The 16,214-nt window shown below is 36.4% G+C and overlaps 4 protein-coding genes and 1 long non-coding RNA gene across 6 annotated transcripts; 3 read left to right on the top strand and 2 right to left on the bottom strand.

Annotated features, from left to right (window-relative positions):
* Nucleotides 1–690: 690 nt before the first annotated feature.
* Nucleotides 691–2,035, top strand: LOC110850247 (programmed cell death protein 6). Its single transcript, XM_022097710.1, has 5 exons — nt 691–761; nt 997–1,082; nt 1,172–1,253; nt 1,321–1,350; nt 1,508–2,035. Exons 1-5 carry the CDS (start codon nt 691–693, stop codon nt 1,785–1,787), a joined length of 549 nt encoding a protein of 182 aa, XP_021953402.1. The 3' UTR covers nt 1,788–2,035.
* LOC110850189 (pyruvate dehydrogenase phosphatase regulatory subunit, mitochondrial) lies at nt 2,036–9,111 on the bottom strand. Its single transcript, XM_022097661.2, has 22 exons — nt 8,970–9,111; nt 8,729–8,896; nt 8,178–8,647; nt 8,055–8,093; nt 7,756–7,980; nt 7,431–7,684; nt 7,261–7,284; nt 7,037–7,179; nt 6,917–6,972; nt 6,737–6,813; nt 6,475–6,668; nt 6,250–6,386; nt 6,024–6,172; nt 5,728–5,932; nt 5,618–5,653; nt 5,312–5,466; nt 3,601–3,656; nt 3,431–3,522; nt 3,251–3,305; nt 3,008–3,168; nt 2,720–2,857; nt 2,036–2,328 (listed from the first exon to the last, which is right to left on the bottom strand). The coding sequence occupies exons 3-22, from the start codon at nt 8,610–8,612 to the stop codon at nt 2,305–2,307; spliced, it is 2,655 nt and encodes an 884-aa protein (XP_021953353.1). The 5' UTR covers nt 8,613–8,647; nt 8,729–8,896; nt 8,970–9,111; the 3' UTR covers nt 2,036–2,304.
* A 127-nt stretch (nt 9,112–9,238) lies between these two features.
* LOC110850216 (retinol dehydrogenase 11) lies at nt 9,239–14,767 on the top strand. 2 transcript variants are annotated; one of them, XM_022097686.2, is made up of 6 exons: nt 9,239–9,467; nt 9,765–10,029; nt 10,117–10,207; nt 10,306–10,538; nt 10,626–10,932; nt 11,019–11,322. In XM_022097686.2, exons 2-6 carry the CDS (start codon nt 9,827–9,829, stop codon nt 11,229–11,231), a joined length of 1,047 nt encoding a protein of 348 aa, XP_021953378.1. In that variant the 5' UTR covers nt 9,239–9,467; nt 9,765–9,826; the 3' UTR covers nt 11,232–11,322. The 2 variants fall into 2 exon arrangements, with proteins under 2 accessions (XP_021953378.1, XP_021953384.1); XM_022097692.2 differs by lacking the exons at nt 9,765–10,029; nt 10,117–10,207; nt 10,306–10,538; nt 10,626–10,932; nt 11,019–11,322 and adding exons at nt 13,442–13,657; nt 13,729–14,036; nt 14,146–14,440; nt 14,520–14,767 and having other exon boundaries at nt 9,329–9,467.
* LOC110850234 (retinol dehydrogenase 12) lies at nt 11,453–12,969 on the top strand. The gene is made up of 4 exons (XM_022097703.2): nt 11,453–12,024; nt 12,101–12,336; nt 12,416–12,713; nt 12,776–12,969. The coding sequence occupies exons 1-4, from the start codon at nt 11,749–11,751 to the stop codon at nt 12,941–12,943; spliced, it is 978 nt and encodes a 325-aa protein (XP_021953395.1). The 5' UTR covers nt 11,453–11,748; the 3' UTR covers nt 12,944–12,969.
* LOC110850259 lies at nt 14,750–16,206 on the bottom strand. Its single transcript, XR_002547967.2, has 6 exons — nt 15,931–16,206; nt 15,583–15,852; nt 15,439–15,514; nt 15,240–15,364; nt 15,004–15,062; nt 14,750–14,937 (listed from the first exon to the last, which is right to left on the bottom strand). It is a non-coding gene; the product is annotated as an uncharacterized LOC110850259 (long non-coding RNA).
* Nucleotides 16,207–16,214: the final 8 nt, after the last annotated feature.

The raw sequence follows: 16,214 nt of genomic DNA, 5'->3' as shown, positions 1-16,214 counted from the left end.
CTTAATACCTCGGGTTACTTTTTGTTCATATTTGACTTCATATTATTTCATGAGAACCCATTAACTATCACCCTGCCGAATTTCAGCTTCTTACGACGATTTCTAATTTGCATGCAAATGAAATGTTTGCTTATCTACATTTAACACTTAAGTTAAAACCTCAAAATCTTAAACTCATGAGTCATGAACGGTCTTTTTTGCTAATATTAGTGTGAATAAAGGAATAAACTATATACATATGCAATATTACGAAATGAGCGATCTGATCGTTGGTAAATCTCATAGTCAACCAAAAATAGCACCTAAATGACGTACTAACTGTTCAATGCATCATCGACCCTATGACAAAGAAGAACAACAAATGTCATATAATACTACTGATTTATGGTTATTTTTTAACCATTTGTATGGTAAAATCATGGTAAAATTCACTTGCCCAGAATATTATCATCATGATGCTGAAATGTAATATGTCTACAGGTTTTGCATGATGTGAGATTTAGTCATTCATTCAACACGTTGCATAGTTGCATTACGTTCACTCACAGTTGCACAGATTTGGTCTGATCTGCTGTACAGCAGAAACTCCTAGTCCATCGCAGTTCTTCGCAGTTCTTCATTCTTTGGTTGGCCAAAATTAATCTTAATTAAGTAATTTAAAGAAGTTGCCGATTGCCAATAAAGGTCAAGATGGCGTACTACAACCAAGGAGCCCCTCCTCCAGTCCCAGATCGAAACTTTTTGTACTCTGTATTTCAAAGGTAATCCTATTAATTCTTTTATTTTCGATTGTTTATTTACATACAAAAACAAAATATTAAGAAATGTGCAATCCGGTGTAAGACAAGTTTGGGGGTTGGTTTGGTGATTCAACATTCAACGCCAAACTGATCTGTTGGTCCAAGTTCGACTTTAGAAATCTGATGACAAACATATTTGCTATATATGTGTTACAGTAATTGCAGTTCTGATAAGTTGTAATGATGTGTTTTGTAGGGTGGATAGAGATCAAAGTGGTGCCATAAATTCAGTCGAATTGCAAGCAGCATTGTCGAATGGAACGTGGACCCCGTTCAATCCTGGTATGCAATAAAAAATCTTGAACCCTGATTGCAAGTATGATGAATTGCATCTAACTAACTAGTAATTCCGAATTTTGTTTTTATTGAAGAAACGGTCAGACTCATGATCGGAATGTTCGATCGTGATAACTCAGGAACTATAAATTTCGATGAATTCGGTGCCCTGTGGAAGTAAGTTTGTTGATTTATACATATTCTTGCGTGATGATTCGATTTCACATTGAAATGTAATTTGTAGGTACGTAACAGACTGGCAACAGTGCTTCAGGTACACCATTATACAAAAAAAAACTTTCGAAAAATGAAGAGTTACAAAAAATAGGATAATAGGATTTTTAAAATGAAAATATTATTTGTAACTCGTTCATTTTTCTCAATTACATGGAGCAGTATTTTAACAAGATTTTCAATTAATGGTGCTTCAGGTCCTTTGATCGAGATAATTCTGGTACAATTGATCGTGGGGAGCTACAAAACGCACTGACAACCTTTGGGTACCGCCTTCAACCCCCCACCGTCGACATCATGCTAAAAAAATTCGATCGGATTGGGAGAGGAACTATTGCATTTGATGACTTTATTCAGTGTTGTGTTGTTCTTCATACGCTGACTTCCTCCTTCCGTCAAATCGACACAGATCAAGATGGAGTAATTCAGATTCATTACGAACAATTTTTGCAAATGGTCTTGGGATTGAAAATGTAGAATGTGTAATAACTCCAACAAGACGGGTTAATGTCATTCCTTGCGACTATTCATTTTATGCCATTCATAACGCTAAAAAAACTTTCCTACTCAACTATGAACTTTTCGTATTTCATATTCATTCACAAAGTTTGTACATTGTCAGGTTATAATAAATAGGGGATGTGAAATTTACATCTATGGTGGTTAACTAAACATGTTCCAACTTAGTAATTATATGCATTAAAATGAACATTGTACAAAGAGAATTTTGTTTATATATTTTATTGAGCACTATTTTCGACGGACTAGATGTCTATTCTATGTAGAAATTTTTACATGATAATTTGCAAAATAATCTCGTGATAATTTGAATTGTTAATCTATCGATAAGTATGGTTACTGGCTACAGAGTCTGTCTGTTGCGATCATTTTATTAGTAATGACTAATGTAAATCCTTGTTAGCAGTAGGTAGAAGTGAGAGGTCAGTCGGTTGGGAAAGGTGTATTATTGCATCGTGGTGAATCACATTTTTTCTCAGTCAGTTTCTGGCGAATGGGGCTGCAAAAAGAAGCATTATGGGTTAATTTGGGTTAATTTCTACAGGGACATACTCTAATATAGTGTTTTAGATACCATCAAAAAATTTAAGAAATATTATGTAAGGTTAAGTATTATACTAAAGTTGAGCAGAATATGTCCTGTGCGGGTGGAGCCTAATAGTGAAAAACCATTCATTTCTCCTCTCTCCAACCAACTCTCTTGTCCTGAGGCCTACGGTTTTTCACCATTAGGCTCCATCCGCACAGTACATATCCTGCTCAACTTTAGTTATAAGCAAAACAGGATTATGGGGTGGTTATGATGATTATGAACGGACTACGTTTTACTAAAGCACAGCACAATGGATGAGTATGAACCACATTTAAAATATTAATTATTGCTGTTTTGCCTGGAGAATCGATTTGTCTCTTAAAGTCGGTGAATAGTCTTTGGATTGGACTACTTGCGTTCCTGGGAGCCTTGGTGGATGGAGGCTTTGTCTAACGGTGAATCGACGTCCAGCAATATCAATTTGATACAATGCATCCTTGAACAAATTGAGAGAAATTTTAGAATCATAAAACGATATTCATTGATAATCTAAGTTATGAGGTTTCCAGTATGTGGAGGCATTTCGGAATCTTTCTCAACTAAACGAACGTCAACATATTTATCAATTTTTAATTTATTTCCTTACCTTGGACATCACATATTCGTTTGTCACTGGTAAGAGCTCCCCAGTTTTATAATCTTTATTCACAATAAAACCTAGCGCTATCATTCGTTCCAATGTAAAACCGTATCCCCCTGAAGTGGTGGCTCCAACGTAAACTCCGTTCCGAAATATGGGCTCTCCACCTGCAATACATAATAATTGTAATATTAAAATCAGCCACTAGGAGCGACCAAAAAGGCAAAATCATCATATATGTCCACACACCCCACATCCAAACATCGTTTTCGACATCATGATCATCATCCATTGTAAAATGTACCTATGAAATATGCAATATATGTTGTACAATTATTTAACCCTTCGAGTAATTTGTTAACAATGAAGACTATAAAATAAAGATCTCCTTCGGCTCGCGTCAGGCTGGGAGAGATCTTTCGAACTAACCAAGCGACGAAAGTGGCCTTGCTCGTTTTGTTTATGGAGAGCAGCTTTTCCAATAAAGTCTCCTTTGTCGAATTTTATTCGGTTTGATCGACCTATGGAGAAATAGTAACATAATAATTATTAATAAGGAGGAATTTGCCGAATTCTACACTTTGACATGATATATGTACCTATCTCTATTGGTGTCGTCCTGCTGTCCAATTCCTCTCCCCAAAACGGTACAAACCTATCAAACATTTTCTTCCATACTTATTTATCTTTGATAGTACAGATTATGTATAAGCGAGTACATAAGTACACTCCGACTCATAAAACAAGGACACCTATCATTTTCCCCAATTTCTCAAAGGGCCTTCAAAATATTTGTATGTTTCTTTCGTCATTAAGTACTACGGGGCCTAGTAGTCTTGTCGCACATTTTCGCCTCTCTTCATTATCAGACAGCTTGGGAATCCACAAAAACATAAAATTCAGGTGGCTCATAAAACAAGGACAGGTTTCAAAAAATCGATTGTTTTTTATTAAACTGGGCCAGAATAACTTGAATCTGGGTAAGAAATTACATCATCAGCAAATTTATGATATTTTGGTAAATAGTCGATGTAAGTTGATTTTTTTCTTCGGCCCATATGCCATGGTGAGGGATTAATTCCTGGCCATCTGGCAGAGGGGTAGGGTAGAAACTGTACTTTCAGATCGGTGGAGTATTTCAAGAATTTTTCAGCATCAAATTGTCGGGGGTCATTCTGTAGCAACATCCAAGCCAAAGGAACCACTTCCGATGGAACAAAGATGAAAGAAAGCAAACCTCAAATGATGTAAGGCGAAAAATTCATCATTCCAAGTCGCTCAGGTCGCTCCTTCGTGACGGGAGAGCAAATTAAAGCGGTTAACAAGCTTATTTTTTCATGACCAACGATAAATATAGTCGGATGTGCTTCCTACACCCTCAGCGGGCGGAAAATAAAGATTAAGCATGTACTTCCCCTGAAGCAGAAACATGCCCAACTGGAGTAGGCAAAAGATGGAATGCCGTGAACCTCTAAGTCGAGCAAGACCGTACTTAGCGACGAAAACGATTTACACTGGATGGTCCTGATAGGAGGAAGCACAATTTTCATGACCACAGGCAAGAAAACTTCACTTTTACCGCATATAGGATGAGGGAGGTGGTATAATGATCTGGACGTTCTTTGGTCATGGAATGAGTTCCGAAATCGTATTATTCCGGCTACTTTGAACTCACAGGGCTATCAAAAGGAATTCAGTTAAACATTTACTTCCTCTGAATCAATAATTCGAACCAAAAAAATAGGTGTCTCAACAAGTTAATATCCCATACTACACCCTCCGGTGATCGTCGAAGCGGTTCCAAGCCAACAATATCGTGATGCTGCCTTGACCATTGAGGTAAATCCGATTGGAACTATTTGAGGGTATTTGTCGAGTCTAGTTTATGCCAATAGGCGACCGTATTCAGCAGTTTCCGAACAAAAACAAGGAATAATTGATGCATGAGATTCAATGTCAATCATTGTTGCCAATAAGCACATGGAACAAATGAAAAGTCGATTTTCTTCTGTTATCAATAAAACGGGTAGTTATACTAAGTATTGACGTGAAAAAGAATTGATAGAGTACAAGATAACAGGTTCAAAAGAAAATAATTCCAAACCTGTCCTTGTTTTACGAGCCACCTGATTTTGACATATTATTAGATAACTTCTCTGTCCCTGCACGAATTTCAACGAAAATTTGTGACAAGACTACTACGCCCCGTAGTACTTAATGGTGAAAGAAACATACAAATATTTTGAAGCCCCTTTGATAAATTGGGGAAAATGATAGGTGTCCTTGTTTTATGAGTCGCAGTGTACAAACCTTTCTAATCTTAAGAAACGAAGTGTAAGATAACCCGCATTTTTAATCCCATAATCTTTTCCGACCTTCATCAGTTGATCATAGACATGAACTGCATATTCCGAAGGGATATACAGTGAGTACCCAGGCTCTCCAGAATTGGTAACCGATACCAGCTTAGGATAAAAAACAAGAGCAAATATAATGAGAAGTGATAGCAATATTGTTGATCAAGTATTGGCGTGTGCTTAGGGCCGGCTTAGGTGCACCTTGGGGCTGTCACCTCAATAATATCCAACAGTTTCGATAGGGAAAGTAGTCAAATACCTTTATTGTTTTAGGTGAGTGTCCAAGACTGACCATCTAAAACAGATTGATAGATTGATTTAGGCTACATAATACAAGTTTTATAAAAAATACGTCAAAAACCAAAGTACCTGATAAGTGAAAGGCAGCATTTTCAAATCGACATCATCGTCAACTAGCTGCGAAAGCACTTCTCGAGATTTAGGCCCTATGATAAGCAAAACCGTGTACATTGAAGTTACATCATTAATTTGAACATATCCATTTTGAGGCAAATGTCTGTCCATCCATTCTGCAATTCTCGTTTGCTGTTTTGTAGGCGCAACCATGAAATAGCTGTATTTTCAGTGCAAAAATAAAGAGTGCTTAGCATCAACAGATAGAAAAAGTTAATACGACATTTACAGTAAAATTGTAATTATTATACCAATTAGGTTGTTCTCTAATAAGCATACAGTCATTTTCATAACCTCCTTGTTCATTATGCATTCCTGATGGACTCACATGTCCAACCGGAATGTCGATGTCATTAGCACATAACTTTTGAAGAAAAGCCACCACTTCTTCTTTTGGAGACTAAATTGGATTGAAATGGTTAGTTCGTTTGTGAGGATTAAATCTAAAATAATTTATTAATTGGTAATGTAATGTACCGTTATCTGGAATTTGCTGAACGAAGACATATCAATCACACCAACTCCTTCTCTGCAATTTTTATATTCCTCCTTCAGGTTTTCGAAAAAGTGAGGTTTCCAGTAGGTGCCTGGAGGCATTTCGGAATCTTTCCCAACTAAATGTATGCCAACATATTTCGAAATAATTTAAGTTAGTTTACTAATTTTCAAACTTCAAATTACGAATTTATAAGAACTCCATGCCTTCGTGTTCTAGATCAAAGTACAGCGACCTTTCAAAGCTCATAATGTTGCCAAACACTGCTCCTTTATTTCTTAAAGTTGAGTATAGAGGAGAACATCTAATTTTTCTTGCACTTTTGTAATCGGTTTGAAATGGGAACAAAATAGCATATTGTCTCCCTACAACTTCTTTTACTCTTTCATATAAAAATCGCCTGAAACATTATTAACAATATTTACGAAATTTTGCGATAAAACTAATTTAGTAATAATTTAAATTTACCTATTATTATGAACATCAATAAATCTCCGGACATCAAAATCTAATAAACAGATATCTGCAGCGCCTTCTGTTATCCACTGTAATTTGACCAAATTAATAGAAGTAGATTTATACCATTATAAATTTTCCATTTTATATATACGCAGGTATATATTTATTTTATATGTAAATCGCACTAACATGAGCCAATGAATGTCCGATTCCACCAGCACCTTGCAGACTATTTCCATTCATTCCTGCAATTGATTTTAATTGATTTATTAATGTTTTTATGATGCAACCAGTCAAATTCCTGCTAACCTGCTGCAACGAAGTAGTTGTCAATTTCGGGCGCTTCCCCTAAAATCCACTTTCCGTCTGGAGTAAAATTATCAGGCGCATTTCGAAGAAACTTGAGTTCACATTCTCTTAAAACAGGAGCTCTATGAAGGCAACGGTCTAACCTGAATTAGTGCAACAAACAAACATCACATCAAATTCATTTATACAATAGCACTTTATGGTATGGCTTCTGTACAACTTACAAGGGTGCGAAATGATCCCAATCACTGGAAAAGAAAATAGAGGTCATTAATCTGTTTAGTTTTCCTTACTTAAAATTTTAATTTTGTTCAAATAAATAAAATTGCTATCTAAAAATCATTGAATTAACTATAATGTTAGAAATTACAATTGTTTGTGTCGCATAACTCACCTTGAAAGACAATCTTTCCAGTTTTTTGGAATACCCTTAGTGAACACCGGTTTAGCTACCTTCTCAAATCCACCCATCAGAAAGGAATTATTCTCCAATTTTCTAATATAAATTCCAGAGTCGTAGTCACGGATTGTTGGAAGTACTCCGGGTAATGGTTTGTTAAGAGATTCTGTCAGTAAATAATAGTGTTCGGCTGGGTGGACTGGAATCCTAACTTTGGGATTACATTTTTGTCCTAACTCCCAAGACCACTAAGCAGAAAGAATTCATACGCTTGGTAAAATGTTATTTAAAAAAATAAATAATATTACAATTTACTTACCATTCCTGCACAGTTAACAAAATACTCGCACTTAATAGTTCCTAAAGATGTCTCAACCGCAGACACACGACCTTGGCGTGTGGATAAGTTAAGAAACTGACAGTTCCCGACGAATCTAACACCACCACTATGGGCTAATTCAGCTAGGACATGACATAGTAAAACTGGGTGTGCTACGACATCAGCCGCAACATAAATTCCGCCCTGAAGATCGGATGTATTTACCTAAGGAGAAGCATGATGAAATGCCAATAAACCAACGATGTTCGCTATATCAATAAAAATTTAGAGGAAAATACCAGCGGATGAATATCTGCAATTTCTCTTGGCCCGATTATCTAAATTGAAACAAAAGCAACCACTTTATTCATATTATAGTCATTATCGTTTGCCGTCATGAGGAATTGTGGAAGGAAACTAACTTTGCAATCTATCCCCTGAGGTTGATTTAAAGCAGCTCGTCTCCGAAACAGTACCATTCTTTCCCTGTTTTGCGCCAGGTACATACTCCCGCATTCTTGCAGACCTATTTCGTGACCATCTGCTTGCAATTTTTTGTACAGTGCGATACTCTTATTAATAATTTGTTGTTCTTCAACCGGTTTAAGCAGAGCTAGAACTCCAGAACCATATATCGATGTTCCCTTCCCTATTCCATCTTCCTGATCTATGACTACAACATCAGTCCATCCTTTTTGGACTAAATGATAAGCAACAGAATTTCCAACAATCCCTGATCCACATATTACAACTCGTGCTTCTTTCGGAAGAATGTCAGTCATTTGAGTTTGAGAAAAACGACGACATAGTCGAGCATGGCTTGCCAAAGGACTTAGTAATAATCGGAAGGAATTCATGTTTCCCTTTTTGTACGGTTGTTTACAGAAGGAAGCTGAAAAATTTAATTTTGTAAATATTACACCTCATCAATCAATTTGTTGATAGCCGAAAAAAATGATAACAATCAACTTACATAGGAGGGGTACTAGAATTGATCACAATCATGATTCATGAACTCGAATATTGCCCAAGCACCATACATATGCACATATACCGTATATCATATATCAAAAGAGTATTAATTAATAATGATATCCCAATAAAGATGATTCTATCGTCATTTTTTGCTTCAGCAGGAGCCCTGGACGTACAAAACAATTAACAAGGTTAATAATGTGATAACATGAGTAAGAAATAAGTCGCAATTAATATACCTTGTGAATTTCTTGTTAACAATTAACACCTTTCCAGGAGCAGACCCACAGGAATACCGAAATGTGTTGTTCTGTCATGTATGTATGCTTATTTTGATTGACAATCTGCTACTCGCAATATGACGAACCATGGGTAATCTCTAGGAAGTACAACACTCGGGTGTAAGATAACCTCGTCAAACTGCAATTAATTAGTCCAGTGCGTGTAGTGGATTGTAAGAATGACATCAGCTGATTTGTGATTGATTTTTGCCCGGCCTACAATTCACAATAGGATGCGGCTTCTGATTTCATCACAAAGCGCAAAATGTTTTTATTTTTATCGTGCATAAATCCAAATCCAGGTTCCTGAATGTTCTAATTATTGACTAATTTAATAGCGGATTGGAGCTGAAAATCGTGAACTACAAATTTCGAAAGAATAACCAGATTAAAGTTTCCAGTGCAGTTTCAAATTCAATATTTCGTCCGTCATCCGTCAAAGGCCGATTTCAAAAGGTAAAGAAACACAATTTTGTTTTTTAAGGTAAATAAAACAACGAGCAATGACTCGTATAATGGCAATGATTGAATAATATGGACTTTAAGTAGCATACTATGTACATTGTAAATACGTATATCATTTATCAACCATTGCAATTAAGTTGACTTCGGTTTCATCGAGAATGTCATATTTGCATAACTCCAAAACAAGTGTGATTCACAATTTTGTCAAATTTTGAACTTTTTAAGCCTCATCATACTCAAGTTGTATGATAATACCAACTGAATTCAACCCTGAAAAATTAATTCCAGGGTTTGAGAGATACGACAGAAGATCCGGTGAACCAATAATTTGACGCGACATATTAAGAGTGATGGAGTGGGGGACGCTTCTTTGGTTTAGTGTTGTCCCTTGTGTGGTTTGGGCTCTTGTTATCCGAATAATTCGGGCAGCATTGCGGGAGCATTGGGGAGTGGCGAAAGTGAACGACGATGTCGACATGAGGGGAAGAATCGCTGTAGTCACTGGAGCTGGGTCTGGAATAGGCTCAGAAACAGTTATCGGGTTAGCAAACAGGTTTGTCTAACAGAACGAATTATCATCATAGCTCACAGATTTGAATACTGAAATGATAAGTATTTGTTTAATTCCGAATTTATTCAGGGGGGCGACGGTGGTTGTGACTGGCAGGACATTGAAGGCTGCAAAGAAAGCTATAATTCGACTTCGACATCGTACGTTTCTTGGAGATTTGGTAAGAACATATGAAATGAACGAATGACTGACGACGGCCATTGACCGTCCATATCTTGCTTACGGTTTAGCATGACCAATGTACATATGAATGTCTAGGTACCTATGAAATTGGAACTTTCATCGCTGGAGTCTGTTACCCAATTTTGCGACGCCATGAAAATCCGTTTTGAACGCTTAGACATTTTAGTTAACAATGCAGGTGTTCTTATGCCTGTGAATAAAAGAATGAAATCGGTTGAAGGCTTCGAAATTCATTTCGCTGTCAATCATTTGGGACATTTTCTTTTAACAAACTTGTTAATGCCACTGCTAAAGAAAACGGAGAGCAGGTGCGAATATGTGTATATTTAAGTCCACATAAAGTTTACCGATGTAAACTGCTTAAAATGACTGCATGAAATTGTATGTTTGTGTAGGATAATTGTGATAACTTCGCTCAATCACCGAGGATCTATTAACTTTGAAGACTTGAATTATGAAAAAACAAAGATTACTGATTTTTCAATGGCTGGGAACGTATTATATAAACAGTCAAAGTTGGCAAATATACTCTTTGTTCAAGAATTGAGACGGCGACTTGCAAGTTCAGGGTGTTCGAATGTGAAGGCACTAGCTTGTTGTCCAGGAGTAGTGAAAACTAAAATTTCACGGAACTTGGATCTCCCATGGTTTGCAGATTTTGTTCGACCATTTGTCGACTTTCTATTTAAAACACCTGCTCAGGTATTCATACACATCTCCTATACTATCATTTATACGGAATCAATAAATTAACCAAGATGACCCATTTATTTTGATTTAAAAAACAGGGTGCTCAAACTCCACTACTTTGCTGTCTTTCCAATGATATGCTGGATGCTAATTGCATTTTGTACAGGCATTGTAAGCCTTGGTGTCCAGGAGATCGTTCTTTTCCAGATGACTATTTGATTTCAAATGTATCCACTTACAATTACTCAAAAGAGGATGCTCAGAAGTTATGGACTGACAGTGAAAGATTTGTTGGACATACATTTGATTGAGATGAAACTTATACCACTTAACAGCGTGCATTTGTATGTACTGATATTTTTTAGAGTTGTACCAATAAATTTGTTTTATGCTTAAAAATAATCTCTTTTCTAGTGCGCATTTTTGTTTTATTAAATGCATACGCAGTATCCTTGAACTTGTTTTATAGTGCATGTTGATGCATCAGGTTCAGGTAGAAAACATGTACATGTAGGTAAAAACTTGTTGCAGCAATAAGATCCATCAATCACGGAATGCAATTAAACATTAAATGCACTTATTTAATCCTGTGTCCAACTAATTCTAAGCAATATGTGAACCTCATTGAAAGTACACACGTAATCTTATCTGCTTGATGCCAGATAATTGTGCAATTCAGACCCAAATGTCAAATGTTCTGTATTGCATTTACATTTAATATCATAATATTGTGAGTAAAGGTAGTACTAAAGTCCATTCTGCAGTCAAGTCGTAGTGTTAGCACATACCTATTTCAAATACTAGTGGTTGCATTTAAGTTTTGAAAATATGTATCGTTGGATTTGGTATGGAGTATCGGTTTTTGGTCTTTTGAAGTTAATCCGTGTTCTGTTGACCAAATGGAGGGGAACGATCGACAGGCATAATGAGATCAATGCAAAAGGTAAAAATGTTATTATTACTGGAGCCACGAGCGGAATCGGCCAAGCAGTCGTAATGGAGATGGCTGACCGTGACGCCAATGTCATTTTGGCCTGCAGAGATATAACTAAAGCTAAGGCCACGGTGACACACATTAGGAACAGGACATCACGGGGGCAGTTGGTACATTTTATCTGACATTTGTATATTTGTGTATCACTAAATTTCCCTATCATTATATAATATTGCTGTACTTTAGATTGTAATGGAGCTCGACTTGGCGTCACTCGAATCTGTGAGAAAGTTTGCAAGGGAATTCAAGAATAAATACGAAAAACTGGACATCTTAGTTAACAATGCAGGCTTGATGATCTCTCCAGATAAGCGGTTAAAAACCAAGGATGGATTCGAGATGCATTTTGGAGTAAATCATTTGGGCCACTTTTTACTAACAAATTTATTGTTAGACCCCCTAAAGAACGCTGCTCCGAGCAGGTTTTAATTATTCATGCATTGAAAAGTGACCATTATTTTCTCCGCCTCCTCTTATCGTAGTGTTTTTTTGTTCCTATAGAGTGGTAACTCTGAGTTCCATGGCTCATTCTTGGGGCGCGGTCAACATAAACGATCTCATGTCTGAAAAAACGGCTCCTAAAGATCATTTCATGGTCAGTGGCTTGTATTCTAATTCTAAGTTGGGAAACGCTTTGTTCAACAAAGAATTAGGCAAACGACTGACCGGAACAGGCGTCCATTCATATTCCCTTTGTCCAGGAATGGTCTTTACAAACATAGGAAAAAACTTGAATGTCCCATTCATCCTACACTTGTTTCGTCCATTGTTTTGGTACCTATTGAGATCTCCTACAGAGGTTAGCAAAACAAAAGCATTTGCTAAAACGGTAATGATTTATACTTATGGATTAATTTGTAGGGGGCTGCTACAGTGCTATATTGTGCTTTGAGCAAAAATGTTGCCCACCAAACCGGACAAATGTACTATAATTGCAAGTTTTGGGACCCAAGCACAAGAATTGAATTAACGGATAAAGCTGCATCTGAACTTTGGACTGCAAGCGCAAAATTAGTTGGAATGAAATAAATAATAACTTCAAATTATTCTAGCAGTACAAGCCGTTCATTTATTTATTTATTTGGTACCTGCCAAAAGTGCATATTTGCAAAAGTCTAATCGTTGTAAGTCCCAGTAAATAAAAAATAGTTACAACGGTTGCACCAATAACTAAAATCAGTGCATAAAATTCACAAAACTCTAGCTATGCAAATATGCAATGCAATTCTTGTACCAAGTTATTGGTTTTTCAATTGCTATAAATTGCTTTCTGGTTTAATTCAAGCTTGTTATGTCCGCAAATATTTTGGATTGAACAAAAGTCAGCTCAAAGTTAATTCCAGTAAATTCTCATAGGAGTTTTTTTTTATTTGACTTTTTTCGACAGTTCGAAGTTCGAACCAGACAGATTCATCACATTTGTGTTACTTAATTATACAAATCAAGCACATTTACATATATTATTTTTTACTTAGTTAATAATTGTGTTGTCTAAATCGGCATAATAATATTTGAAAACCTTTTAAGTTCTAGATGTGGATCGAGACTGTGGGCACCGTAGGGGTTGGACTGGTGGTACTTGCCATCTGGTATCGAAAACGCTTGGAAAAATCATTCGGAGTTCACGATGTCACAGATGAGATTGATGTGCATGGCAAAGTTGTTCTCATTACTGGAGGCAATAGTGGTCTTGGAAAAGAATGTGCAACGGAAATGGCGAAGCGAGGAGCAGTTGTGATTATCGTAATATCCGTATTTCATTTTATTTGAGATTTTGAATAGAAATATAGTTTAATTACAATCCATGCATGTAGGCATCTCGAGACGCAAAATTAAGCCTTCAAGTTATTCAAGAAATTCAAACAAAAATTCCAAGTGCAAATATAACTTTTATGTATTTGGACCTCAGCTCTTTGGACTCCATTCGCAATTTTTCTGAAGAATTTCAGAAAAAGTTTGATCATATTAACATACTGATAAACAATGCCGGTGTGTATTGTCCTCTGAAACGACGCATGAAAACAAAGGATGGCTTTGAATTTAATTTTGGAGTAAATCACTTGGGTCACTTTCTGTTAACTAATTTGCTTCTTGAAACGGTGAAACGGGGATCACCTAGCAGGTTCACACATTATTGAAATGCATGCCACATATTGACCTAATTGACCTTTCACTCCTCACTCTATCCGGAATAATTTTGAAATTTTCATAAAATTATATGCATTTGGCAGGATTGTTGTTGTCGCGTCCACGCTATCAGAGAAAGGAAGGATTAATTTCGACGACTTGTTGCTGGAAAAGGAAGATCCCGATAAAAGCAAAATACATGCATATGGCAACTCCAAACTCGCGAACATCGTGTTTGCAAAAGAGCTTTCGGAAAGGCTTGTCGGAAGTGGGGTGAATGTTTATGCCCTTTGTCCCGGATGGGTCAAAACGGATCTTGCGCGATACATGCAACTTCGTTGGTGGAATTACTTTCTAATCGTGCCTGCAGCATTTTTATTTATGCGAAGTCCTGGCCAGGCAAATGAAATTCAATGACTAATGAAGCAGTGTTTCTACAGTTCAAGAATACTAATTTGACTAAATTGATCTTAACTAGGGGGTGCAAACTATACTCCATTGTGCATTGTCAAAAAAGACTGAAGATTGCACTGGAAATCTATACAAAAACTGTGCCGACTGGAATACAAAATCGCAAATTACAGGAGAAATGGCAGAAAAATTATGGGAAGCTAGTGAACATCTTATTCTCAAGTCATCAACAAAAAAAAGGATGGAGTAATTAAACGTTGATCCACATTTTAATAAACATGTTGGGCGTTGAATAAAATGATTGTGAAGACTAAACTTCGTATTCTTTATTTCAGTGTCTTTTCCAATCCAATTCATCATACAAAATCTAATGTTTACCATTTTAATTTCAATTCTATTCAACTGTCAATGACATTCAAGGGTTTTATTACAAACTATGACACAGTGGTGAAAATTGGTGACACCAGCCTCTTCTTCTGTGACATCTGCGCATTTGTATGAAATATAATAATGGTACTCCAAATATTTAGATTCAGATTGAAGGTACTTACCTAGACTTTCAACAAAGTCAACTTTTGTGTATTAACTTCGTGCATGCGTCTATCCCAAGCTGAAAAAAATTAGTGTTTTAATAGTGTGTATAACTTATGTACATGCAAAGTAATGGAAAACTAACTACTAGAGGTTAACCCCAAATACTTTATATACTATTAGGTATGTGAAAACTATAGCTGTGTGTGATAAATATGCTTATGGCTACATACAGGTAATTGTCAAGTTAACTTACATTCACGAAAATATCGGTAAATCTCTTCGACTTGTGGTACTTCAGGTGCATTTCTCACAGGTTGGTTATTTCGTCCTCCACTTGCAGTGTGATTTGTATTATTAAATACAATTACTTCCGACGGTCTATGGGTTTCAAATATGAAGAATTAAAGTTTATTCTAATAAACTAATGTAAAATGCGTAAAATATGTAATTACGATGGAGGCCCTTGGGAATTCCCATCAGGAGAACGTTTTCTTGGTTCAATATTATCCAGCTTGTGGGAATGAAGCCCTGCGAAAAACAAAATTGGACAGTTTATAAATAGTCAAACAGCAACATGTTTTTACAATTTTTTTTACTTGTCTTGGCCGTTGTGGTTAGACGATTTGGTTTACTGGATAGATACATGATCTTCTTTGCTTCACTACACGTCCTTACAAAAGTGCTTTCACAGGTTTTTACACGTCAGTGTCACACGTTATTTTTCTCAAATTGAATAGTTATAATAATTCACTTGTATACTTTGCAGCCTTGTTGTAAATAGTAAATACTCTTGCTAGTTTGTTCGATGGTTGACCTTATACTTTATCTATAAAGCAGTAGTACTTATGTGTAAAATATGCAGAAATCTGTAAGTCCATAACACAAATTTTTTAGCATCGCGTGTAGTGCATAAAATTACAAATGGTGACTTATAATTTTCTTACCTTCTTAATAATCAGTCTTATCGTTCTTGATGTTACTAATAAGAATAATGTGATGATGGGAAGTTTGGGACCATTCTTCTAATCTAGGACTGTAGCAGCAGGATCGGGCGATGAATGATGAAGGGAGGCGAAGACGAGGGGGTTAACGGCGGAGAGAGGTGGGGAGGGGTAGGTTTCGGTACTGAAATTGCAGGATTTTTAATTTCTGGCGTCGAGGCAAGAAATTGGTGCAATCTGCAAAATCACTGCAAATTTTCTTTCCACACTCACTGGAACGAAGTCAG

Source organism: Folsomia candida, unplaced genomic scaffold (assembly GCF_002217175.1).
Source record: "Folsomia candida strain VU population unplaced genomic scaffold, ASM221717v1 Fcan01_Sc001, whole genome shotgun sequence".
NCBI classification, from domain to species: domain Eukaryota; kingdom Metazoa; phylum Arthropoda; class Collembola; order Entomobryomorpha; family Isotomidae; genus Folsomia; species Folsomia candida.
Note: the sequence above shows the minus strand (reverse complement) of the source record. Positions and strands in the feature narration are given on the sequence as shown.